This window comes from Somniosus microcephalus, chromosome 14, assembly GCF_052327205.1.
Source record: "Somniosus microcephalus isolate GS21.2 chromosome 14, FLI_Smic_1.0, whole genome shotgun sequence".
NCBI lineage: Eukaryota > Metazoa > Chordata > Chondrichthyes > Squaliformes > Somniosidae > Somniosus > Somniosus microcephalus.
The window spans coordinates 3,698,544-3,726,048 of record NC_141000.1 but is presented as its reverse complement, the minus strand read 5'-3'; the positions used below and the strand labels follow the sequence as shown (position 1 = coordinate 3,726,048).

At 43.0% G+C, this 27,505-nt stretch overlaps 1 protein-coding gene across 3 annotated transcripts in view; it reads left to right on the top strand.

The window, feature by feature from the left end:
• The window catches only part of pcid2 (PCI domain containing 2), a 54,162-nt gene that overhangs the window by 5,422 nt on the left and 21,235 nt on the right, over nucleotides 1-27,505 (top strand). For all 3 annotated transcript variants that reach the window (XM_086006143.1, XM_086006145.1, XM_086006144.1), the window contains exons 2-9: nucleotides 5,516-5,618; nucleotides 7,680-7,769; nucleotides 14,359-14,432; nucleotides 15,970-16,037; nucleotides 21,671-21,710; nucleotides 21,846-21,900; nucleotides 24,256-24,359; nucleotides 27,295-27,370. In XM_086006143.1, coding sequence (XP_085862269.1) covers nucleotides 5,583-5,618; nucleotides 7,680-7,769; nucleotides 14,359-14,432; nucleotides 15,970-16,037; nucleotides 21,671-21,710; nucleotides 21,846-21,900; nucleotides 24,256-24,359; nucleotides 27,295-27,370 — 543 coding nt within the window. In that variant the 5' untranslated portion in view covers nucleotides 5,516-5,582. The remainder of the gene's footprint in view (nucleotides 1-5,515; nucleotides 5,619-7,679; nucleotides 7,770-14,358; nucleotides 14,433-15,969; nucleotides 16,038-21,670; nucleotides 21,711-21,845; nucleotides 21,901-24,255; nucleotides 24,360-27,294; nucleotides 27,371-27,505) is intronic.

The window sequence follows — 27,505 nt, the reverse complement described above, 5'->3', positions numbered from 1 at the left end:
TTTAATACACTAAGCTCCCAGTTGATTCATGATTGTTTTTGAATCTCCACGTTGCTGTGTGTAGAAGCTTGTGTTCACTGTTTTACGGTGCACTGTCCTCACATTCTTTGGGAGCATTGAGATAAATCTCTTCAATCCCGTACAGGGTGATCTTGACTCTCCACGTACCATGCCATAGGAGATCGACTAGTAACTGTATAAAATGAGCAGAACGTTGTTTGTGAATAGAAAGTCTTGACAACTTCCATTTTTCCATAAACATGATATAGGTCAAAGACCAGAAAAGGCCATTTGTTTGTTATCCTAACTTGAGTCCTACTTATTTAGACAGGCCTGGGGTCAGCTTCATACCTGCCCCAGTTTGAAGAATTTTTATTTATTCCCAGTTTGAAGAATTTTTATTTATTTGAGAATGCAAGATGAAAGACCTAGGCTCGCAATGCAAGACCCCACCAAGGTTAAAAAGAGAAGGTCAGGGTGACACTAAGCTAAGTTTAAAACCTGACGTTGTAGCAGGAAGGAAAGGCCGAGGGATGAAGAGTTCTATAGCTTTGAGATCCTGGGAAAGAACGGGTTAGGAAGAAGAACAAACTTGCCTTTATATAGCTTCTTACAAAGCACATCACAGCCAATTAAGTACTTTTTAAGTGCTGTCATTATTTTGTAGGCAAACCCAGCAGCCAATTTGCACACAGCAAGGACCCACAAACAGCAATGTGATAATGACCAGATAATCTGTTGGGAACATAGGAAAGTTTTAATGATATTGGTTGAGGGATAAATATTGACCAGAACACCGGGGAGAACTCCCCTGCTCCTCTTCAGATAGTACCATGGGCTCTTTTAAGTCCACCTGAGAGAGCAGTTTAACATCACATCCGAAAGACAGCACCTGTGACAGAGCGGCGCTCCCTCGGTACTGCACTGCAGTGTCTGCCTAGATTATGTGCTCAAGCCTCTGGAGTGGGGTTTGAACCACGACCTTCTGACTGAGGCGAGAGGCCTACTGAGCTAAACTGGGTTAGAGACTACAATGAGTTTGAGTTCAGTACAGTCGGAAGGAGGAAGAATGTGTATGATGGTGTATTTAAAATTTGTAATGTGATATAATAGATAAGAAAGGTTGCATTAGCGAGAGGAGGGTGGAGGTGAGCGAGATTATTTATCAGAAGACTAGCTTTTCCTTGTATGTTCCTCAAGAGTGTAAGAGCGATACCAGAACAACCTTTCCAGATATGGATATTAAAGTCTTGCACATACTTGAAACAGAAAAAGGAGGCTTATGGCAAATGGAATACAGTAGAGAACCAAGCTTAATACAGAAAGTACAGAGGAGATCTAAAAAAAGGGAATAAGAGGGGTAAAAAGAGATTATGGGAATAGATTAGTGGGTAACATAAAAGAGAACTCAAAAGTCTTCCATAAACACAAATAGTCAAAGGAAGGGTGGGGCTGATTAGGAACAAAAAAGGAGATTTTCTTGTGGAGGCAGAGGGTATATCTGAGGTTCTAATTGAGGACTTTGCATCTGTCTTCACTAGCAATGTAGCAGTAAAGGAGGAGGTAGCAGCGATACTGGATAGGATAAAAATAGATAAAGTGGAGGTACTTAAAAGGTTGGCAGTATTCTAGGTAGAAAAGCCACCCGGTCTGGATGGGATGTATCCTAGGTTACCGAGGGAAGTAAGGGTGGAAATTGCAGAGGCTCTGGCCTCAATCTTCCAATCCTCCCTGGATATGGGGGTGGTGCCAGAGGACTGGAGGATTGCAAATGTTACACCCCTGTTTAAAAAAGGGGGAGGGGGATAAACCCAGCAACTACAGGCCAGGCAGTGGTGAGAACATTTGAGACAATATTTCGGGACAAAATTAATTGGCACTTGGAAAGGTATGGGCTAATAAATGAAAGCCAGCATGGATTTGTTAAAGGCAATTTGTGTTTGACTAACGATTGAGTTCTTTGATGCAGTAACGGAGAGGGTTGATGAGGGTAGCATGGTTGATTTATATATGGACTTTCAAAAGGAATTTGACAAAGCACCACATAATAGACTTGTTAGCAACATTAAAGCCCATGGGATTAAAGGGACAGTGGCAGCATGGATACAAAATTGGCTAAAGGACAGAAAGCAGAGAGGAGTGGTGAACGGTTGTTTTTCAGACTGGAGAGAAGTATACAGTGGGGTTCCCCAGGGGTCAGTATTAGGATCACTGCTCTTTTTGATGTATATTCATGACCTGGACTTGGGTATACAGGGCTTAATTTCAAAGTTTGCAGATGACATGAAACTTGGAAATATAGTAAACAATGAGGAGGATAGTAACAGACTTCAGGACACAGACAGACTGGTGAAATGGGCAGACACATGGCAGATGAAATGTAATGCTGTGAAGTGATATGTTTTAGTAGGAAGAATGAGAGGCAATATAAACTAAAGGGTACAATTTTAAAGGGGGTGCAGGAACAGAGAGACCTGGGGGTGAATGTACACAAGTCTTTGAAGGCGGCAGGACAAGTTGAGAAGGCTGTTAAAACCAAGGATCCCGTGTGCTTTTTTATTAATAGAGGAATAGAGTATAACAGCAAGGAAGTTATGCTAAATATTTATAAATCACTGGTTAGGCCTCAGTTGGAGTGTTCAATTCTGGGCACCACACTTTAAGAAGGACGTTAAGTCCTTTAGAGAGGGTGTAGAAGAGTAGAACTTCACAAAGAAATCATCGCCACGATTTTGGCAGCAAATATATTCAAGAAGGAGTTAGATATATTTCTTAAGGCTAAAGGGATCAAGGGATATGGGGAGAAAGCAGGGACAGGGTACTGAATTTGGATGATCAGCCATGATCGCATTGACAGGCGGAGCAGGCTTGAGGGGCCGAATGGCCGACTCCTGCTCCTATCTTCTATGTTTCTATGTAAGCCAAAGGAGGAGATGACGAGGCCAAGAATGGTGATAGGTGCAGAAAGGGCAAGGGTGGAACCATTGATGGTAAGAGGTGGTAGCTGTTGGTTAGACTTGCAAGAGACATGAAGAAGCTGTTTGAAGAATTGAAAGCAAAAAGATTTTAATTTCCTGGTTATAGGGCATGGAGGACATCAAGATTATTGAAGACCAGAAATTGGATGATATAGGGAAGGAATCAGTGCTGGCATTTACAGCATTCATATATGGCAAGGCAGAAATCATGGAGTTAATGGTTTTAATGATTTTATATAAGAGCATAATTGCTAGACGAAAAAAGACCAACGTCCATCTAGTTCGCCTTCTACCATCCTGTCATCACTTGATACAACGATAATGGCCCAGAAATTCGGGTCGGGGGCTTCCCGCGGGTGCAAGCCCCCGACCTGCACTTGCCTTGCGCGCCGACAGTTGAGCTGTAGGGCCCCGTGGAATTCCGACCCGGGGCCTGGTCCAACTGCCGGCGCGCTGTGCTTGCGTATCCCAGGGGCGCAGTTAGTGCGATGCATCCCCTGGGATCACGTGAGCCATGGGGAGCCAGTCGGAGCAGGGAATGCTCCATTCATAAGTCTTGACAGGAAGAGCTGTCAAGACTTATAAATACTACGGCCCCAAAATAGTACTAAACCTTCAAATAAAAAAATTTTTTAAATCACATTTTTTAAATAAACTATAAATTACATGAAATAACTATTTTAAACAATAATTTAAATTTTTGAAAAAAATAATTCTAACGGGGCTAAAAATAAACTTACCTTGCTTTAAAGTATTTAAAAATAATAAACCTGTGGGGAAAAAATGTTTTTATTTTAATTAATTCACAACTTACCTTGTAAAAAGCAGGCCTTACGCCTGCTTTTTAAATTTCTAATTTCTGCAGACTTACCCTCACGGAAAAACCTGTAAAAATAAAAAAAAACGTAAGTTCAATGCGCACACGCAGAGTCCCCCGCGCACACGTTCGACCTCTGAACCCCTGCTTTCAGAGGAACGGAAGTGCCGGTTTCCCGCACATGCGCAGTGCATGCAGGAAACCGGCACTTCCATCGGGCCCGTGCGTACTCACCCGTGGAGACCCAAATTTCTGGGCCAATATTGGTTGCCTATATGTTGCAGGTTGCACTTTGAGTTAGGTCAGTGCGTGTGTTGAGCTTGTGTCCTGGAAGGAACAGGTTCCAGGGTTTAGTGAGTGAAGCAAATCAACATCTGCCCCCTTAGCAGCAGCGAGGCTTGATGGGTAGAGAGTCTGGATGAAGAGCTCTGCTTCTTTCGATGCTACATCCTTTTACTTGTGACTACAGCCAAAAAAATGCTCAAGTCCTTAATGCCCCCATATAAAACCGTGGGTGGGGTCTACCGTGAAGGAGCTTGTCGGGTTCACAACATTCAAAAAGGTTGCACCATAAATCCCCACAAATGGGTTCTTGCCCTTCAACTGCAACAGTTGCTCGTTTATCTGGTCATTTAAAAATTTCACTGTGGGCACTTTTGATTGGAAAAGTGTGTAAGTAATGATTGGCAACAGGCTGGAATGGAGGGAATGTATAAAAACAATGTGTATATATACTCATATTTGGAGAAAAAAACGTTCTCTTTGGATGATGAGGCAGATAGCAACAGATAGTTACCAAAAGGCAGGCTGTTTTGCAGGGTACAATAAGCACAGTGCATAACATCCCCAAAGCCCACTACACTGTCCCTTGGCTTGGCAATTGCATCTGATCCACACAGGGACAAACCTAGCTGGTAGAAAGTGGAGAGCTTGGTCCTTCTCTGATGCCCTGAATCTAACCAGTGATGGAATGTCTGAGACCATCAGATCTTGCTCCTATACTGGGCACAGCCCAAAATAGTGTGTCTGTGACACGGTCCTCTACAGGATCAAGGCTGGATCAGTGACACATGGTCTATCAGTGGGAAAACCTTCTTCTGCACTCTCTAGTGTGCTATCTCTGTTTCTTTTTTGAGAAAAAGTAAGCAAACACTAAGGAGGCACCATGATCCTGGCATTCACAGTGTAATTGAAAACCCACCCACTGAACTACAGGGACACAGAAGAGACACACTGACTAGCAGCAGCACAATCAGTAGAGCGAGGAGGCACATGGCAATAGATAGGACAGAAAATGATTTAAGTCACTGCAGTTTCTATATCACACTAAGAAGACACCAGGGCCTCTGTTTTCAGTGTCCCTATCGTTGTGAGACTGGGTAACGCAGAGCTGCGCACACGTACTCGGATGAACACACTGAATTCTGCTCAGTGCCCCCTCCCCCCCCCCCCCCAATACCAGTGATCTTCCTGTAGTTACCAGGAGACCCAAATCATCACCCACAAAATAACATCAGTAACTTGGAGTGGCCTCTATACGAGTAACTGGATAGCAAACTCGGGAATACAAATGGCTTCCAAGTATTTTATGATTTAAAAAAAAAGTGACGCATGTTATCTATCAATATAACAAATACTGTATATATGATAGAAATTTGGCATTCCCAGAATTATAATGGCAATCCCTTTCATTCACTTTTTGTTCTCTACATCTCCTCAGGTGATCTCATGCTCCTTTGCTTCGGGGCTGTCGGAACCGTTAACCATCACACTCCGCACTGCCACAAATGGCGCAAATCACGGTGAATCAGTATTTACAGCAGGTAATTCTATGACTAGCTTTTGACAAAGATAAATACCATCAAATTTACAGGTTTTAAGTGAAGCAGCAGTCACAGAGCTAAGAAATAAAAACAGAAAATGTTGGAAATACTCAGGTCAGGCAGCATCTGTGGAGAGAGAAACAGAGTTAAAGTTTCAGGTCGATGTTAAAGATGTAACAGATTTTAAACAAGTGCAGGGGCAGGGAAAGGGGGAAGCGGAGGAAAGAATAAAAGGGAAGGTCTGTGATAGGATGGAAGGCAGGAGAGATTACAAGACAAAAGGTATGATTGTACAAAGCAAAAGGAGATGGTAATGGGACAAGTAAAGAAACAAAAGATGGGTCTAATCACTGAGCTAAGGCTGCACAGACTTCACTTTTGTTGGGAAATTAAATGAGCATATACATGTACGGTTAGCATTTTAACATCTGTCATTAATTGTGTACACTCCCTATATACATGTACTGTTAGTATTCTAATATCTTTCATTAATTGTGTACACTTCCTATATACATGTACTGTTAGTATTCTAATATCTTTCATTAATTGTGTACACTTCCCTATATACATGTAGTTAGTATTCTAATATCTTTCATTAATTGTGTACACTTCCTATATACATGTACTGTTAGTATTCTAATATCTTTCATTAATTGTGTACACTTCCTATATACATGTACTGTTAGTATTCTAATATCTTTCAATAATTGTGTACACTTCCTATATACATGTACTGTTAGTATTCTAATATCTTTCATTAATTGTGTACACTTCCTATATACATGTAGTTAGTATTCTAATATCTTTCAATAATTGTGTACACTTCCTATATACATGTACTGTTAGTATTCTAATATCTTTCAATAATTGTGTACACTTCCTATATACATGTAGTTAGTATTCTAATATCTTTCATTAATTGTGTACACTTCCTATATACATGTACTGTTAGTATTCTAATATCTTTCATTAATTGTGTACACTTCCTATATACATGTAGTTAGTATTCTAATATCTTTCAATAATTGTGTACACTTCCTATATACATGTACTGTTAGTATTCTAATATCTGTCATTAATTGTGTACACTTCCTATGTACATGTACTGTTAGTATTCTAATATCTTTCAATAATTGTGTACACTTCCTATATACATGTAGTTAGTATTCTAATATCTTTCATTAATTGTGTACACTTCCTATATACATGTACTGTTAGTATTCTAATATCTTTCATTAATTGTGTACACTCCCTATATACATGTACTGTTAGTATTCTAATATCTTTCATTAATTGTGTACACTTCCTATATACATGTAGTTAGTATTCTAATATCTTTCATTAATTGTGTACACTTCCTATATACATATACTGTTAGTATTCTAATATCTTTCATTAATTGTGTACACTTCCTATATACATGTATTGTTAGTATTCTAATATCTTTCAATAATTGTGTACACTTCCTATATACATGTACTGTTAGTATTCTAATATCTTTCATTAATTGTGTACACTTCCTATATACATGTACTGTTAGTATTCTAATATCTTTCAATAATTGTGTACACTTCCTATATACATGTACTGTTAGTATTCTAATATCTTTCATTAATTGTGTACACTTCCTATATACATGTACTGTTAGTATTCTAATATCTGTCATTAATTGTGTACACTTCCTATATACATGTACTGTTAGTATTCTAATATCTTTCAATAATTGTGTACACTTCCTATATACATGTACTGTTAGTATTCTAATATCTTTCATTAATTGTGTACACTTCCTATATACATGTACTGTTAGTATTCTAATATCTTTCATTAATTGTGTACACTTCCTATATACATGTACTGTTAGTATTCTAATATCTTTCAATAATTGTGTACACTTCCTATATACATGTACTGTGAGTATTCTAATATCTTTCATTAATTGTGTACACTCCCTATATACATGTACTGTTAGTATTCTAACACGTTTCATTAATTGTGTATAATTCCTATATACATGTACTGTTCGTATTCTAATATCTTTCACTACTTTTGCTTTACTAGGTTTTGGAGTTCATCGACAGCAGAGATGGCGATTCCTGTGCTGAATTTGTGTCATTTAAACATCCTCATGTTGCAAACCGTAGGTTACAGGTAAGATATAGTGTTTCCTTAGTGAACATGGTTGTAGTGGAGATAGGATATTTGAGAGTGGAGAAGTTACAATTGTTATAGTATATTAAACGTATTTAATAATCTATAAAAAGTGCATTATTTGTATCACAATTGGTAGCTTTGCCATGGAATTACTTGGGATTACATGGAAACCCTTAATCCAGGCCTGTGTTACCTCTAGACTCGACTATTCCAACGCACTCCTGGCCGACTCCCATCTTCCACCCGCCATAAACTTAAGCTCATCCAAAGCTCTGCTACCCATATCCTAACCGGCACCAAGTCCCATTCACCCATCACCCCTGAGCTCGCTGACCTACATTGGATCACGGTTGAGCAACCCCTCGATTTTACAATTCTCATCCTTGTTTCCAAATCCCTCCATAGCCTCGCCCCTCCCGATCTCTGTAATCTCCTCCAGCCCTACATCCCTCTGAGATACCTGCGCTCTTCCAACTCCGGCCCCTTGCATTTCCCCGCTTTTAATCGCTCCAGCATTGGTAGCCGTACCTTCAGCTGCCGAGGCCCTAAGCTCTGGAATTCCCTCCCTAAACCCCTCTGCCTCTCTACTGCGCTTTCCTCCTTTAAGACACTCCTTAAAACTACTTCTTTGACCAAGCTTTTGGTCATCTGCTCGAATATCTCCTTATGTGGCTCGGTATCAAGTTTTGTTTGCTAACGCTCCTGTGAAGCGCCTTGGGACATTTTACTACATTATATATGACAAAGCAAACTACGTAGGTATGAGAGGTGAGTTGGCTAAGGTAGATTGGGAAACTACATTAAAGATATGACAGTAGAAAAGCAATGGCAAACATTTAAAGAAATAATTCATAATTCGCAACTAATATACATTCCCTGAAGGAACAAAAACACCACAGGAAAAATGGTCCACCCGTGGCTAACAAGAGAAATTAAAGATAGTATTAGATTAAAGGAAGAGGCCTATAATGTTGCCAAAAAGAATAGTAAGCCTGAAGATTGGGGGGGATTTTAGAATTCAGCAAAGGAGGACCAAGAAATTGATAAGAAAGGGGAAATAGAATATGAGAGTAAACTAGCGAGAGACGTAAAAACAGACTCTAAAACTTCTATAGGTATATAAAAAGGAAAAGATTAGTGAAAGTAAATGTGGGTCCCTTACAGGCTGAGACAGGAGAAATTATAATGGGGAATAAGGAAATGGCAGAGAAATTAAACAAATACTTTGTGTCTGTCTTCACGGGAGAAGACGCAAAAAACATTCTGGAAATAGTGGAGAACCAAGGGCCTAGTGAGAATGAGGAACTGAAAGAAATTAGTATTAGTAAAAAAATAGTATTGGAGAAATTATTGGGACTGAAAGCCGATAATTCCCCTGGACATGTGACCCACATCCTAGGGTTTTGAAAGAGTTGGCTATAGAGATAGTGGATACATTGGTTGTCAACTTCCAAAATTCCATAGATTCTAGAACAGTTCCCATGGATTGGAAGGTGGCAAATGTAACCCCACTATTTAAGAAAGGAGGGAGAGAGAAAACGGGGAACTACAGACCAGTTAGCCTGACATCAGTAGTAGGGCAAATGCTAGAATCTATTATTAAGGACGTGGTAACAGGGCACTTAGAAAATAATAATAGGATTGGGCAGAGTCAACACAGATTTATGAAAGGGAAATCGTGTTTGACAAATCTATTAGAGTTTTTTGAGTTTGTAACTAGCAGAATAGATAAGGGGGAACCAGTGGATGTGGTGTATTTGGATTTTCAGAAGGCATTCGATAAGGTGCCACACAAGAAGTTATTAAACAAAATTAGGGCTCATGGGATTGGGGGTAATATACTAGCATGGATTGAGGATTGGTTAACGGACAGAAAACAGAGTAGGAATAAATGGGTCATTTTCGGGTTGGCAGGCTGTAACTAGTGGGGTACCGCAAGGATCAGTGCTTGGGCCTCAGCTATTCACAATCTATATCAATGATTTGGATGAGGGGACCAAATGTAATATATCCAAGTTTGCTGATGATACAAAGCTGGGTGGGAATGTAAGTTGTGAGGAGGATGCAAAGAGGCTTCAAGGGGATATAGACAGGCTAAGTGAGTGGGCAAGAACATGGCAAATAGAATATAATGTGGAGAAATGTGAAGTTAGCTACTTTGGTAGGAAAAATAGAAAAGCAGAGTATTTTTTAAATGGTGAGAGATTGGGAAATGTTGGTGTTCAGAGGGACCTGGGTGTCCTTGTACATGAATCACTGAAAGTTAATATGCAGGTACAGCAAGCAATTAGGAAAGCAAATGGTATGTTGGCCTTTATTACAAGAGGATTTGAGTATAAGAGTAAAGACATCTTACTGCAATTATATAGGGCCCTGGTGAGACCACACCTGGAGTATTGTGTACAGTTTTGGTCTCCTTACTTAAGGAAGGATATATTTGCCATAGAGGGAGTGCAACGAAGGTTCACCAGACTGGTTCCTGGGATGGGGGGATTGTCCTATGAGGACAGATTGAGTAGACTAGGCCTATATTCTCTAGAGTTTAGAAGAATGAGAGGTGATCTCATTGAAATATCCAAAATTCTTACAGGGCTTGACAGGGTAGATGCAGGGAGGATGTTTTCCCCTGGCTGGGGAGTCCCGAACCAGGGGTCACAGTCTCAGAATAAGGGGTCGGCCATTTAGGACTGAGATGAGGAAAAATTTCTTCACTCAGAGGGTGGTGAATCTTTGGAATTCTCTACCCCAGGGGGCTGTGGAGGCTCAGTCGTTGAGTATATTTAAGACAGAGATCAATAGATTTTTGAATATTAAGGGAATCAAAGGATATGGGGATAGTTCAGGAAAGTGGACTTGAGCTTAAAGATCAGCCACGATCTTAATGAATGGCGGAGCAGGCTCGAAGGGCCGAATGGCCTACTCCTGCTTCTATTTCTTATGTTCTTATAAATGCAAGTTGTTATTGTTGTTGATTAAACTATAACTACTTTCCCTGTTCAAAGTGATGAAAGGTGTTGATGAGGCAGAAGTAAATAATGAACAAGGGAGCAGAGGGCACAGATACAAAATGCACACACCTTGAGCAAGTTCAGGGAACAGAAAAAGCTTTTTACCCCCCCCCCACAGGATAGCGAATGTGGAACAGGCTCCTTGGGATAACAACAGAAAATGCTGGAAACACTCAGCAGGTCAGGCAGCATCCGTGGAGAGAGAAACAGAGTTAACGTTTCAGGTCTGAGACCCTTGGGAGTTAATTCATGGCCAGTTGGCACCTTTAAAAATAGCTGGATCAACATCTGTTGAGAAGGGGCATTGGGCGTTACAGAGAGATTAACAGCGGGGAAGGAAATTAGTGTTCCCCAAAATAAGGGATCTGTAGGTGGTGTGGAAGGGAAGTCCATCAACTACTAGACCTTGACCGCCACTCACACTGGGCCTCATGCTCGGTCCCAGCCTACTCCCTTCAGGAGAAATATGAGCGATTGGAAGATGAGGGGAAGCACAGCCTATGTAGTAGGGACTGACATGAATCAGTCATTCATTAAAGAAAGACTTATGAAATAATACTGAGCGGCCTACGGGTGGTGCTGTCCAGGGAGAGTATAAATACTCGGGCACGGGCCCAGCTTGCGCAGGACATTCTTAACAGGAACTAGTGAAGGACACAACTAGACCTCCATGTTGTAAAACAGTTGATTAAGGCTTTGTTTAACGCTTAGACCAAGTGCCTAGTAGTTTTCTTACGTCAGTGACAATGGGAGTGAGGTATATACAGGAGAGTAAGAGAAGCACACCAGGGCAGCAGGGAAACACAATAAAAACTGGTTGACCTTGTAAGATGATGTGAATAGAATCATAGAATTTTATAGCACAGAAGGAGGCGATTTGGCCCATCATGTCTGTGCTGGCTCTCTGAAAAGAGCTATTCACATAGTCCATTTCCCCAGCCCTTTCCCTGTATCCTTTTACATTTTTCTTTTAAATATTTATCCATTTCCCTCTTCAAAGCAATTATAGACTCTGCTTCTGCTACTGTTTCTGGTGGGGCATTCCATGTCCTAACAACCCTCTGCATATTGTAGGAATCTGCAGATTCCTATCTAAATCACTGAGGTCGAGTCAGTTCAGTAAATTAACCGAATTTAATTAAACTGATGAACAAAACAAAATATGCAGGAGAAATCACAAACAGGTCTGTACAGTAGCTAGTTCCACGAGGACTGAACTTGGAACCGCCCACCTCTGACGTCATGACGTCGTCACGTTTCCCGCCACTCGGGGCACCACGTGACCAACGTGATGACGTCATCGCGTTATTTCAGGGTTTTTACAGAAAGCTTGTTTACTCTCAGCAAACGGACCTAGGTGCTGTAACATTGCTTTAAAGACAGTTATTCACTTGTACAGGAGTTCCTTGGTGGTTTTACCACAATATAAACATTTCCTTCTAACTCTCGCTTTTCATTCTTTCGGTAGTGATGTTAAATTCCTGCCCTCTAGGGACCAACTATCTGCCCAGTGGAAATAGATTTTCCTTATCAAAACCCCTCAGATTTTTGAATACCTCCAGCAAATCTCCTCTTAACTTTCTTTGCTCTAATGAAAAGAGTTTCTCTGATCTCTCCTGAAGTGTAGGAGGGGGATTTTTCGGGGGATCAGCGGGTGCGTTTGCTGGCGGGTCGGCTGGGAATTTTTTTTTTTGATAGCGGGTAGGGAATCCGCTGTCAACTTGCCGCCACGCTAGTCTCCCAGATATCGGGTCTGTCATCGCTAAACAGACGCGACACCGAGCGGTGGGGGAGGCAATTTAGATCATCAGAGAGATTGATAAGAGGCAATTAATTAGTACTTTAAGCTTACCTTTAGATTTTTAGAGCTCGCCAACGGCTTCCTTGCTGCTCGGGACCACGTCGGGTAAGGAGGTCGGATGTTGTGTCAGCATGAGATGAGTTCTTTACTTGACAGCTGCAAATGGTCTATAAAAGCTCCCATTTCATAGGTGTTCACTTTCCAAGGTTAGAAGCTGTTGCTTACTGCATTTGGAAGACAGATTGAGCTTTATGCAGCTTGCAAGAGTTTGGAGCAAACTCTATCCAGTGTCACCTCATTGGAACAACCTCTCTCACCATTGACAGATCACTTCTGTCATCTCAACCTCACCTGCCATCTATTACATCAGCATCGGTGCCCTAGGAAAAAATCTCACCTTGGTCCTCAGAATCCCACCACGATCAGCCCCAACACCAGCACCAGGCACAATACCAACCTTCTCCGCAATCAGCTGGTGCTGCTCAGGACACAGGGCATTAGCACTCGACCACACTGCTGCCCAGGATGCCAGGGATGGCCTCACCATGGCCAGATTTACTTCACTTGACGCTGTACATCCTGGCTGCCACATGATGCACCAGGTTGGCACCACCCCACACCATCAAGCATCCCTACAATTCCCAAGCCATTCCTTTCACACTCGTCACCATTGTGAGGGTACCATTATGTCTCACCGTTCACTGCCACTCACTAAGCCACTTCCAAAGGTGCACACAAATCTGTCCAAGAACACAAAGTGTTGAAAATAAAGATTTCAGTGTTTGACAGCACATTAACAGAAACTTCACATGAACATTGGCTAAAACACACAAGTGCCTACCCTTGTGTGTTGTTAGTTGGTATGATTGCACTAGGGTGAGTGTGAGGGGTGGCTAGTGAGATGGGGAAGTGATAATGTAGATAGAGAGGGATGGGTGGAGGTGCAAGGTAAGTTGGTGTGAGTAAGGATGTGCAGGAGTAGGGTTGGGAAGGCAGAGTGATGGGGATGAGATGAGTGGCACAGCAGGATAAGGTTGAGTATGGCTTTGAACTAATGTTTCGCGATCTAATGAGATCATTGAAACATTTGCACCACTGCAGCCTGGTCCTCCTGACGACATCCCTGCTTGTGTCCTCCTGTGCAATGTGCAACCAGTCTGCATTGATCTCCGCCCATGGGAAGGGAAAAGGACCTCCCTGCGTACTGTGACTCCCTCCATAAGCATATGGAGAGCCTGGGTGCAGCCGTGCCCCTCTGAGCAGTGCTTGTCTGTGTTTGCAACATCTCAATGCTGTAGAACACTGACAGCAGAACTGTCATATCAATTTGAGCATGGTCCCTTTAAGGAAACCAGCTGATGACGCATCATCAAGTAACGTCATCAGACCTGCTTCCTTCGATTGGCTGGGAAATGTGCTGGGCGGGCTTAACGTGGCCAATCAGCATAAAATTCATTTCACAGAGCGGGCTGGAGCCAGCAGCAGGGTTGCACCCCGCCACCGATCCCGGTTGCACCGGACCCGCCTCGGTAGGCGAAATCGCGGCTGTAGTTTTGTTTCGCCAGAACAGTAATAAATTCAATTTATCCCATAGCAATTTCTCTTTAAGCATCTGGTAATTGCGTCTACAATATAGTACAACACAATATTGTGCACAATTCATTTAACTCCTTAGGCCTGCTTGATTTTAAACAAAATGTTAAGATTATTGCTTCGAACCAGTGTCAGAAACTGCATATCTCTAAGTGATGTTTCTGTTTTTTTACTTTGAAACTAGTTACCAAACCCAGAGGAGAGATGCCAGCAGATCCTGGAACCCCCTTACGATGAAATGGTGGCAGCTCATTTAAGGTAAAGGAAGCCTTCATGTTTATTTGCTGTTAACATCTATTATTTAAAACTTCTTTTTCTCTTCGAAAACGTTTCCTGTCTGCACTCCCCTGCCTCATATTATTTACGATGTCACTGTATAACTGGTCACTCCACTGCATGTGAGGGACTCTGTTCACTTGGTGCAGTCCCTTTCCGCCCCAATCTTAGGGAAGCAGCCGCCGCCTTGATGTTCTCTATCCACATGTACTTTGTGGCAAAATGCATTGGTGAAAACATTCACCTCTGGACCTTGGTCAGTAAATAGTAATTGGAAACGGTGAATGGTAATCATAGCAAACTGGCCCCATCCAATATGTTCCTTTTTTTCTTTCTCTCTCGCTCTCTTTTTTCAGCCATACATTCCCTAGGTTGTCACTGCAGCTCTTCCCCAAGAACTGATGGTATCTGTGATATCTTGGATACGGTGCTAGAGAGGGAAAGTTACATGGGCAGGAAAGCTTCAAGTGATGTTGTCACAGTTCACAATTGGTACTGTGATCATACATAGGAACAGGAGTAGGCCATTCAGCCCCTCGAGCCTGTTCCGCCATTCAATGAGATCATGTCTTCTAACTCCATCTACCTGCATTGGCTCCTTTCCTCACCTATTTCTTTAAAACCCTGGGGTGGAAGCCACCAGGTCCTGGGAATTTTACAGTCTTTAGTGCCATTATTTTTCCTAATACTGTTTTGTTGCTTACATCAACTTTAGTGAATTCCAGTCCTTGATTCATTATTACTTTCCCTAGAGTATTAGGTATATTACCCTCATCCTCTACTGTGAAGACTGAGCAAAGTAATTATTCAACAAGTCTGCCATTTCCTTATTTTCATTTGCAATATTACCCACCTCTGTTTTTATAGGACCCACATTACCCTTGACTACACTTTTTCTTCTAATATAATTGTAAAAACATTTTGTGTGTTAATCTTGATATCCCTCGCAAGTTTCTTTTGTATTCCTTTTTGCAGCCCCTACTTTCTTGCCTTCCTTTGCTGTTCTTTATATTTCCCAGTCCCCTGGATCTACACTATTCTTTGCACTTTTGTATGCTCTTTCCTTTAGTTTTATGTTATCGCTCACCTCTTTTGTCGACCATGGCTGTTTTATATGGTAAGTAGCACTCTTGCTCCTTAGGGGTATATACTGGTCCTGCATTAAGCTAAATTATTTTTTGAAGACCTCCCATCTGTAGTTTTACCTGCTAACAGTTTTGACCAGTTTTCTGCCGTCAGCCTCGGTCTCATCCCGTTAAAGTTAGCCGTACCAAAATCTAGAATCTTAGTAAATGTTAAGTTTCTGCATTTCAAACCTAACATTGAGTTCAATCATATTAATTAGATTAGATAAATGTTCCCTTACTGTTAGATTATTAACTAAGTCATACTAATGATATGTGGAGGACACTACCAATGAAGAAGAATCTGCAAGGTAGATAATCGAACCTAAGTCAGCAGGTGCTATTGGGTTTACATTAAAATGCAATGAGTAACCTTGTTCTTTTTCCCTTTACAGGTGTGCCCTTGCTGTTGCGAATCATGACTTTGTAGAAGCATACAAATACCAAATGTTCGTGGTACAATATCCTTCCTAAACAAGAACAGTGAAAAATTACAAACGTGATTTAAGGAAATCTGGAGTTATGTTTTTGCATTTTTTTCCCACTTGAGTACTCCCTGGGGTCCCTGCCCTAGCCTTGAACCCGCACCTGGCCTAGTTTCTCTACTATCTCCCCTCAGACTCTCTCCGAGCACATCTCATCCATGAGATCCACCTCCTGCTCCCACTAAACCACCTAACTTCCCTTCCTAGACCCCATGCTAGTTGACAGAGTAATAGCTTCCCTCTCTTCAGGTACTGTCCCCCTTCCTTTCAAAACCACCATCATTAACCCCTCCTCAAAAAAAACCCTCGGCTCCTTTGTCCTTGCAAACTACTGCCCCATCTTCAACTTCAAGTGTCAACTGTGGCTCAGTGAGTAGCACAATCGCCTCTGAGTCAGAAGGTTGTGGGTTCAAGTCCCACTCCAGAAACTTGACCACATAAATCTAGGCTGACACTCCAGTACAGTGCTGAGGGAGTGCTGTACTGTCAGAGGTGCCGTCTTTTGGATGAGATGTTAAACCGAGGCCCTGTCTGCTCTCTCAGGTGGATGTAAAAGATCCTGCGGCACTATTTCGAAGAAGAGCAGGGGAGTTCTCCCAGGTGTCCTGGCCAATTTATCCCCGACCCAACATAACAAAAACAGATGATCTGGTCATTATCACATTGCTGTTTGTGGGAGCTTGCTGTGCGCAAATTGGCTGCTGCGTTTCCCACATTACAACAGTGACTACGCTCCAAAAGTATTTCATTGGCTGTAAAGCGCTTCGAGACATCCGGTGGTCGTGAAAGGCGCTATATAAATGCAAGTCTTTTTTCCCTTGCCTCTCAAGTCTTCAAGCACGTTGCTGCCTGCCAAATCCATGGCCATCTTTCATACAACGTCCTGTTTGATTTTCTCCAATCCGTTTTCTGTCCCTGCTGCAGCAGCGAAACGGCCCTAACCAAAATCACAAATGACATCCTCCATGACTGGTACATTATCCCTCCTCATCCTCTTCAACTTCTCTGCAGCCTTTGACATGATTGAACACATCGTCCCCCTCCAACGCTTCTCCTCCGTTGCCTAGCTCAGTGGGACAGTCCTTGCTTGGTTCTACTCTTATCTATCCAATAGTAGCCAGAGCTCCTGCAGCTATTGCTTCTCTTCCCATCCCCACAATTACCTCTGCAATCCCCCAAGAATCTGTCCTTGGACCCCTCTTCCTCATCCGTATGCTGTTCCTTGGCGACATCAACTGCTGACATGGGGTCAGCTTCCACATGTATGGTGGTAACACCCAACTCTACCTCTCCACCACCTCTACCTCTCTCGACCCCCCCACTGCCTCTACTGTTGGACTGCTTGTCTGACATCCAGTCCTGAATGAGCCGCAATTTTCTCCAATTAAACATTGGGAGGATCAAAATCATTGTCTTTGGTCTCAGCCACAAACTCTATTTCCTCGCCATCAGTTCCATCCCCCTCCCTGGTCACTATCTCAGGCTGAAGCAGACTTTTCTTCACCTTGGTGGCCTATTTGAAACTGAGCTAAACTTCCAACCACAATCTCACTCCATCACAAAGACCGCCTACTTCCACCTCAGTAACATCTCCAGCCTGCACCCCTACCTCAGCCCATCTGTTGCTGAAACTCTCGTCCATGCTTTTGTCACTCCAGACTCAACTATCCCAATGCTGTCCTAGCCAACCTCCCACCCTCCGCCTTACATACATTTGAACCCATCCAACACTCTGCTGCCTATACCCCATCCCCCCTGTCCTCGCTGACCAATGATCCCGCAATGTCTCCAATTTAAAATTCTCATCGAGGAACTTTTATTATTGACCTAAAATGTTAATCCTACTTTCCTCTTGCCTGACCTGCTGAGTGTTTCCATAATTTTCCTGTTTTTATTTCAGATCTACTGCATCGGCAATAGTTTGCTTTTATAAAATTCTCATCCTAGCACTTAAATCCCTTCATAGACTTGCCCCTCCCTGTCGCTGCAATCTCCTCGGGCCCACCACTCTTCCCTTTCTGAACTCGCCATTCCTCTGACTTTGACCTTTTGGGTATCCATACCCCCTCCCCTTCATCCCACCATTGGCGGTCATGCCTTCATCCGCCTAGACCTCCTGCTCAGTCATTCCCTCCCTAATGCTCTCTCAGACTCTCCACCGCCCTCTCCTCCTTTAAGACTCTCCTTAAAAAAACACTTCTTTGCCCAAGTGGGAATTTAAACCTAACTCACTCGGCGGGAAACAGATGGGATTGAGGTAGGCGCCTGTTTTAAACCCGCCCAGTTTTACTCCATTGACATTATTGGATAGTAAAATCGGGTGGGTGTAAAACAGGCGTCAACCCAATCCCCTCAGTTTCCCACAGGGCGGAGTAGGTTAAAAGTACCCTCCAAGTTATTGGTCACCCTATTTAAGATCATCTTCTTTGCCTTGGAATCAATCCATTTATTTATGGTTATCACTCTGTGATGCACTTTGGGGCATTTTTGTATGTTAATGGTGTGATACAAATGTTGTTGCACTAACTATTGTAATAATAGTGCATAATTCCCCTAAAACAGCAGCCTTCATAGGACTGGGAGTACTTGTGAGTAAATGGCTCTGTTTCTCGTGTGTAACTGTCTGGGATTGTTCACAGTAATTTGGACGATTAACTAATGAGCAATATTTAAATAATTTGGCAACTATGTTGTCAGTACAAAATCAGTGTATATATTTGCAGTTCTGTTATTCATAATATAATCTATCTACATATAATAACTGCATGTACTTTCTGTCAACTTTTCCATTATAAATTCATATGTCTACATTTATAATGGAAATAACCTATGTAAACTTGTCACACTAATGACACCACCTTCCTGCTGGAGATGTTGCAATGTAATTACAGTGTGACAAGTGTACATAGGTTATTTCCATTATAAATGTGAACATAGAAATATGTAACAGTGTATAACTGAGTTACGTCTGCGCGCACTGGCCGTATTATCTCCCACCGTCTAACCCCGCTTCATCTGAGGATTACACTTAGTCTTGACTCCCCATGTGTATTGCCACTGGAGATGACTAGTATATTAATAAAAGTCTGCACACTTCCTGTCTGCCGACCTTGCATCCTATTACTTTCTATATCACAGTTTTGAATTGCACTTTTTCTGAGAATGTTTAACATTGAAACTGCCTATGTAAACATTTACACTGGGAACCTGTATATAAGTAGTTGCCTGTCACGATGTAGCTACTAGTTGGTGCAGTGATGCGAGTCTCCCAACTCTGAAATCCATTTCCCCCCCTTTTTGTCGTTTTTTGTTTCACCAATTTATCAGATATTTAAAACCCAATTACTGTGTTTTTCACCCAGTAAGCAGGGCACCAGCGACCCCCCCCTTGCCCATTTGCTGGCTTCCCATACCACCGTCCTCCCAATTTCAGACTCTGCTTGCCTGAATCCCACCTGGCGATATACCTGGCGACTGCCCAATTTCAGGTCTGCCTATCCCACTTTTTGCTTTCCCTAGTGATGTACTGGCTGCCGTCGAGCCTACCACATTGGGCCTCAGACCCTACTGTGATTCCCTACCCCTGCGACATTTGACCCCACAGTTACTTCCGCTACTTATTTGCATCCCTTCTTCTTTCTGAGTGGTTCAGTGACTTAGCCACATACTGAATTTTTAAAGCGGAATCTTTACCTTTACAAGCTCATAACCTCATATTAATCAATGACATAGTATTAACTGTTTTAAATGCCGTAGCAAATTAAAACCTTAACTGAAAGAGGTGCAGTATTGCCTTTAGTGTTGGTAAATACATGATCACTCATAGTACTTTGAAAAGGAAACAGCTGGTGAAACCAGCAGTAGGCAGTTAGCGGCCATGAGGGCAGGAAGCAGTGGTAGGAAGAAGGCATTAATTCACCAATTCAAGCTGCTCCTTAATTCATTAATTCGCTGGTGCTGCCTGCTCCTTAATTTATTGATTTGTTGGTATGCCCACTGCACTGTGATTTTATTAATCCACTGCTGCCTACTTCATTTTATTAGTTGGTAGCTATTGATCTATTGACTTTTTAATTCACTTGTGTACCTGCTGCAGCACTAATTTATTTGCTGGTGCCCCCCTGATTCAGTGATCCCTGCTGCACCACTAATTTATTAACTCGCCGGTGCCTCTTAGCTTTGCTGTAATATGCATCAGTATCCTTTTGTTGGTACAGGAAACTTTCGTTTAACCGGAGGTTAAAAGTCCGGAAAGCTCTATCTACCGGCAAAATTCAGGAGCCGTTTTCTATAAGTTTTTTTACTTCTTGTTGCTTTTTTTTCCCCAGTCAGGCTCTGCAAGGCCTGTAGCTAAGCAACAGCTTCAGCTAGAGACGCTTGCAGCTGCAGCCGACTGTTTTGAAGCTGTTGCTAAGCAACAGGGTTTGTTGATTCACACGGAGCTGAAAAGCTCTGTATGTTTTAACATTGCCGCTGGTTTATACGGCAGTTTTGATCTAACGGCACCAGCTCGGTCCCGTCAGTGCTGGATGCCAGAAAGTTTCCTGTACTTGGTCATAATGGATGTTGTTTATGTTTGTCGTCTTGACTATTCCAACGCTTTCCTGGCCAGCCTCCTATTAAACTGTGCAGTCGCGCAGCGCTCCAAGGGTCCTGTGTAGCTGGCAAGCCAGCTTTTAAATGGGAAAAACCCGCGGATGCGCAGACTTTTGAATGGGCTGCATAGCCCGTTAAAGGGGCTGCGTGGCACAAAACAAAAAATGACAGGGAGCATTGCTCCCACCTGCTGTAAACTTGAGCTGATCCAAAGCTCTGCTGCCCGTATCCTAACTTGCACCAAATCCCGTTCGCCCATCACCCCTGTGCTCTTTGTTGGCTCCCGGTCCAGCAAGCCTCGATTTTAAAATTCTTATCATTGTTTTCAAATCCCTCCATGGCCTCGCCGCTCCCTATCTCTGTAACCTCCTCCAGCCCCTCAACCCTCCGACATTTCTGCGCCCCTCCAATGCTGGCCTCCTGCATATCCCTGATTTTCATCACTCCACCATTGGCGGCCTTCAGTTGCCTGGGCCCGAAGCTCTGGAATTCCCTCCCTAAACCTCTCCGCCTCGCTACCTCTCTCTCTCTCTCCTCCTTTAAGACGTTCCTTAAAACTTACCTCTTTGACCAAGCTTTTGGCCACCTGTCCTAATATCTCCTTAAGTGGCTCGGTGTCAGATTTTGTTTGCTAGTGCTCCTGTGAAGCGCCTTGGGGACATTTTACTGTTAAAAGCGCTGTATAAATACAAGTTGCTGTTGTTGGATTCTTTGGGCTTGGTTTTCCTGCTGTAATTGTATGGTGTCAAAAAACAATAACGTGTCATTTTAATTTAAGTTCCCGGTTTTTCCATTATTTTTGAATCTCCATGCTGTGTATTGCCGCTTCTGTTCACTTTTCAGGGTGCACTGCCATCGTGCTCTGTGGGAGCGTGAGGTAAAACCGTTCAACACTGTGGGCTGGAGCAATGCCACAGGAGGTTGATTAGTATTTAAAATAGTAGTTACAGTTTGGTTCTCTGATTGTTGAAGTTATGAAACAAAATATAAATACTTTTCCTTAATTGCAAAACATCGTTCTTGAGGGCCTTCCAAGCTCACAAAGAGGAGAACTGGTAAGTCTCAGCTGTGGTAAAGAGATCTAGGAGCTTGGAGACTGTGCGTGGCTGTGAGAGGGCCGAAACACTTGACTGATTTTTAGGTGCAGTGCGTTTTTTAATTTTGATGTGTCTGTATTTTGTCACTATTAGGGCTTTACCAATTATGTATGTAGTAGCTCTGGACCTGCGGATCTTTGCAAATAATGTGAGTATTGCACTGTTTATGGGACTCTATTAAACACATATCCCTTTGCTAGAACTTGAGCTACAGACGGTGCAGAGGAGATTTACCAGAATGCTTCCGGGGATGGGGGATCTTAGCTACAAGGACAGGTTGGAGAAGCTGGATTTGTTTTCATTAGAGCAAAGGAGGTTGAAGTTCTGTAGAAGGGTTTTGACCCGAAACGTTGACTCTATTTCTCTCTCCACGGATGTTGCCTGGCCTGCTGAGTTTTTCCAGCATTTTCTGTTGTTATTTTGGATTTCCAGCATCCACAGTATTTTGCTATTGTAGGTTGAGGGATGGTTTGATTGAAGTGTACAAGATTATGACAGGTTTGGATAGGCTAGACGGGGAAAGGCTGTTCCCACTAGTTGATGGTACAAGGACTAGGAGACACAGATTTAAGGCTTTGGGCAAGAGATACAGGGCGGGTGTGAGGAAAAACTTTTTTACGCAGCGAGTGGTGAGGACCTGGAACTCGCTGCCGACGGAAGTGGTGGAAGCGGAGACACTCAATGTTTTCAAGGGGAGACTGGATAGGCACTTGAGGGAAATAAACTAGCAGGGTTACAGGGATAGAGCGGGGGAATGGGGCTGACTGGGTTGCTCCACAGAGCCGGCACGGACTCGATGGGCCGAATGGCCTCCTTCTGTGTCGTTATGACTCTACAGTACACCCTTCATTCTGCATCCTTCATGTGGTACAGGAGTTCTGGGGAAAGCACGAGCTCGGCGCATGTGAAAATGTCTTCATGACATTACAGACAGGGAGCACTGCATTTGATCACCTACTTCTGCCTCATATAAAGCCCAAGGACATGCAGCACCTCTCGCCTTGATGTCGAATTTAGGATGAAGTCCCCAGTCTCTCTGTAGACGTAGGTTGGATTAGACAGTTGAGTTATCAAACATTCAGTGAATTAATTTGACCTGCCCATTCTTTATTTTCAGGGCACTCCCGGGCCTATGGTATTGGCACTGGGTGTCTGATGCGCTATCAATTACTCATAAAAGACTGAGAGTTAGAAGAGTAACCAAAGGCTTTTATTAACAACAGAATGGAGGTCTGCCTCGCGTGGTCGACCGGTCCATGATACTAAGGGCTGGGGAGCAGTCACCTTTATACTAGGACCTGTGGGAGGAGTCAGCCGAGGCATGTCCAGGCATGTACACAGTGGAATACAAACAGGACAAACAGGAATACAAACAGTGGTTTACCACAGTGTCAAACCTTCAAAAGAAAAATTACACTAGCACACAAGAATACAATTAGAGGCATATAAGTGTAGTGGTTATATTACTGGAGTAATAATCCAGAGAACATGAACTCAATTCTCACCATGGCAGTTTGAGAATTTTAATTCAGTTTAAAAAGTCTGGGAATAAAATCCTGTATCGGTAGAAGTGACTGTGAAGCTCTAGGATTGTTGTAAACCCTAACTGGTTCACTAATGACCTTTAGGGAAGGAAAGCTGCTGTCCTTACTTGGCCTGGCCTATATGTGACTCCAGTCGCACACCAATGTAGTTGACACTTGACTGCCTGCTGAAATGGTCTAGCAAGACACTCCCGTTGTATCAACCGCTACCAGTGGTTCACGAAGAAGGCCTGTGGCCATCTTCTCAGGGAAACTAGGGATAGGCAATAAATGCCAGCCTTGCCAACGATGCCCACATCCCGAGAATGAATAAAAATAATAAGAAAAGCTATGGCATGGTAACACCAGCAACCAATCCTGTGCTCCCTCAATGGACAGATAAGGGACGATTTTGTGAATCTAGCAGAATTGCTGCTGGGACCGCCCCAATAGTAACGGTGCGGAGGCAGAGAGTCAACATTTTGGTTTCGTACCCTTCCACCAGAACCAAAAAAAAGAGACAGTCAACGGAATCTCTACCCTGGATCTCGCAATGTCCTGTAGCACAATTCCCTGCACCAGCCCCATTCATAACGGGAAGGGGCGTCCACCTGGCACAGAGACTGGGTTGAGGAGAGGTAACTGATGGAGCAGTCCACCTGGCACAGAGACTGATTGGAACTGAGAGCAGTGAGACTAACGCTCCAACTCAGCAACCAGTGGAAGTACTTTTCCCCATTTACCTTATCAAAATCCCTCATACTTTTATCAGATCTCTTCATAGCCTTATTTGTTCTACTGAAAAGAATCTCAATTCCTCTGGTCTCTCCTCTTAACTAAAGCTCTCAACTCTGGTATCATCTTAGTGAATCTCTTCTGTACTTTATCTCCATAGCTTTGCATCCTTCTTGAAGTAAAGTTCCCAACAACATGTTATTTTTTTTCTTATTTTCCCCCTCCCCACCCTGTTTTGTGACCAGGCTGACCAACAGCTAGGAAAGAAAGGAAAGGGCAAGATGGGAGATATGCTGGAGAAAGCTGCTGAACTCCTGATGAGTTGTTTCCGGGTCTGTGCCAGTGACAAGTAGGTGTTTTAATACCATGCTTTGTACGATTATGATGACAATAAATACAGTGATAGTTCCGCCCAGGATTTAAAAACTAACCTGCACGGCATTCTGTGATGAGAAATGTCCTGTAATTAACCAATTCTTTAAATCACAAGTACCAGCAAACAAGCAATGGTGCAAGATTGATCAGATTTGCATAACTGGGGACAGGGCTATTCTCTTGCATCCGTTTCACAGCCACACCCCACGCTCTTGGAGCATTATCTTTTATTAATTTGTCATGGCACTGCTTCAAGTTTTTATTTCCATGGTTAAATCTTAGAACCAGGGATTCCCAAATGTTCCGTCTTCATGGACCATCGAGTGTTGGGACCACATATAGAGGATAATGTGTACCATGGAGTGTTGGGACCACATATAGAGGATAATGCGTACCATGGAGTGTTGGGACCACATATAGAGGATAGTGTGTACCGTGACGTGTTGGGACCACATATAGAGGATAGTGTGTACCGTGGAGTGTTGGGACCACATATAGAGGATAGTGTGTACCATGGAGTATTGGGACCACATATAGAGGATAGTGTGTACCGTGGAGTGTTGGGACCACATATAGAGGATAGTGTGTACCGTGGAGTGTTGGGACCACATATAGAGGATAGTGTGTACCATGGAGTGTTGGGACCACATATAGAGAATAATGTGTACCATGGACTTCCAGAGACCACATATAAAGGATAATATGTACCATGGTGTTCCAGGGACCACATATAGAGGAATAGTGTGTACCGTGGCGTGTTGGGACCACATATAGAGGATACTTTTTCATTTGGTCCTTTTTGAGTAGACTGAGTATCTTATCCAGTTTGTGCTTCACAGAAATTCAAAATTTGAATTCATGATGTTTGTGTCTGCTCAGACAAATTTCATCAAAGTTTATTTGTATGTAAAATTCTACAGAGCGGGAACTGACCGCATGGCTTTGTCAAGGGGAGATCATGTCTAACCAATTTGATTGCATTTTTTGAGGGGGTGACTAGGTGTGTGAATGAGGGTAGAGCAGTTGATGTAGTCTACATGGACTTCAGTAAGGCTTTTGACAAAGTCCCGCATGGGAGACTGGTCAAGAAGGTAAGAGCCCATGGGATCCAGGGCAATTTGGCACATTGGATCCAAAATTGGCTTAGTGGCAGGAGGCAGAGGGTGATGGTCGAAGGATGTTTTTGTGACTGGAAGCCTGTGTCCAGTGGTGTACCGCAGGGATCAGTGCTGGGTCCTTTGCAGTTTGTAGTGTACATTAATGATTTAGATATGAATGTAGGAGGTATGATCAGTAAGTTTGCAGATGACACAAAAATTGGTGGAGTGGTAAATAGCGAGGAGGTAAACCTCAGGCTACAGGACGATATAGATGGGTTGGTCAGATGGGCAAAACAGACTGATACCTGGGATGGCAGGAATGACGTATGAAGAGAGATTGGGTCGATTGGGCTTGTATTCGCTAGAGTTTAGAAGAATGAGAGGGGATCTCATTGAAACTTATAAAATTCTAACAGGACTAGACAGACTAGATGCAGGAAGGATGTTCCCGATGGCGGGGGAGTCCAGAACCAGGGGTCACAGTCTAAGGATAAGGGGTAAGCCATTTAGGACTGAGATGAGGAGGAATTTCTTCACCCAGAGAGTGGTGAACCTGTGGAATTCTCTACCACAGAAGGCCGTTGAGGCCAATTCATTAAATATATTCAAGAAGGAGTTAGATAGATTTCTTAAGGCTAAAGGGATCAAGGGATATGGGGAGAAAGCAGGGACAGGGTACTGAATTTGGATGATCAGCCAGGATCTCATTAAATGGCGGAACAGGCTCGAGGGGCCGAATGGCCTACTCTTGCTCCTATCTTCTATGTTTCTATGTAACAGTGGCAAATGGAATTTAACCCTTGAAAGTGTGAGGTGATGCATTTTGGGAGGACTAACAAGGCAAGGGAATACACAATGAATGGTAGGACCCTAGGAAGGACAGAGGATCAGAGGGACCTTGGTGTGCATGTACATAGATCCCTGAAGGCCGCAGGACAGGTAGATAAGGTGGTTAAAAAGGCATATGGGATACTTGCTTTCATTAGCCGAGGCATAGAATATAAGAGCAGGGAGGTTATGATGGAGCTGTACAAAACGCTAGTTAGGCCACAGCTGGAATACTGTGTGCAGTTCTGGTCGCCACACTATAGGAAGGATGAGATTGCATTGGAGAGGGTGCAGAGGAGATTCACCAGGATGTCACCTGGGCTGGAGCGCTTCAGCTATGAAGAGAGACTGGACAGGCTGGGGTTGTTTTCCTTAGAGCAGAGAAGGCTGAGGGGGGACCTGATTGAGGTGTACAAAATTATGAGGGGCATAGATAGGGTAGATAGAAAGGAACTTTTCCCCTTAGTAGAGGGGTCAATAACCAGGGGGCATAGTTTCAAGGTAAGGAGCAGGAGGTTTAGAGGGGATTTGTGGAAAAACTTTTTCACCCAGAGGGTGGTTGGAATCTGGAACTCGCTGCCTGAAAGGGTGGTAGAGGCAGGAACCCTCACAACATTCAAGAAGCATTTAGATGAGCACTTGAAATGCCACAGCATACAAGGCTACGGACCAAGTGCTGGAAAATGGGATTAGAATAGACAGGGCTTGATGGCCGGCGTGGACACGATGGGCCGAAGGGCCTCTTTCTGTGCTGTATGACTCCATGACCTTAATGTTCTACCCAGAACTTAACACACAGTGAAGAAGTGGTGTCTTCACCCTGATGGTGAGAGCTCTTTGGTCAGGGAACTGTTCTCACAATCCATTGAAACTTAAAAAAAACATCCCTTTGATATATTTGGTAGTTTTCTGACTTTACTGATGTCTTTTAATGATTGAAATTATAATTTTATCAAATTTTATCATTGCCTCTGAAAATAGCCGTGCTGGAATTGATGACTCGAAGAAGTGGGGAATGCTGTTTCTCATCAATCAACTGTTCAAAATATACTTTAAAGTAAGAAAAGATCCTTTTTATTGATAGCTCTGTAAGTGCAGAACCAGCACTCACTTAATGGCCCCGATATTGGCGGGGTTGAAGACGGCCGAAGAACTCGGCAAAGCCGGGAACGCGGAGGTCCTCCCTAACTTA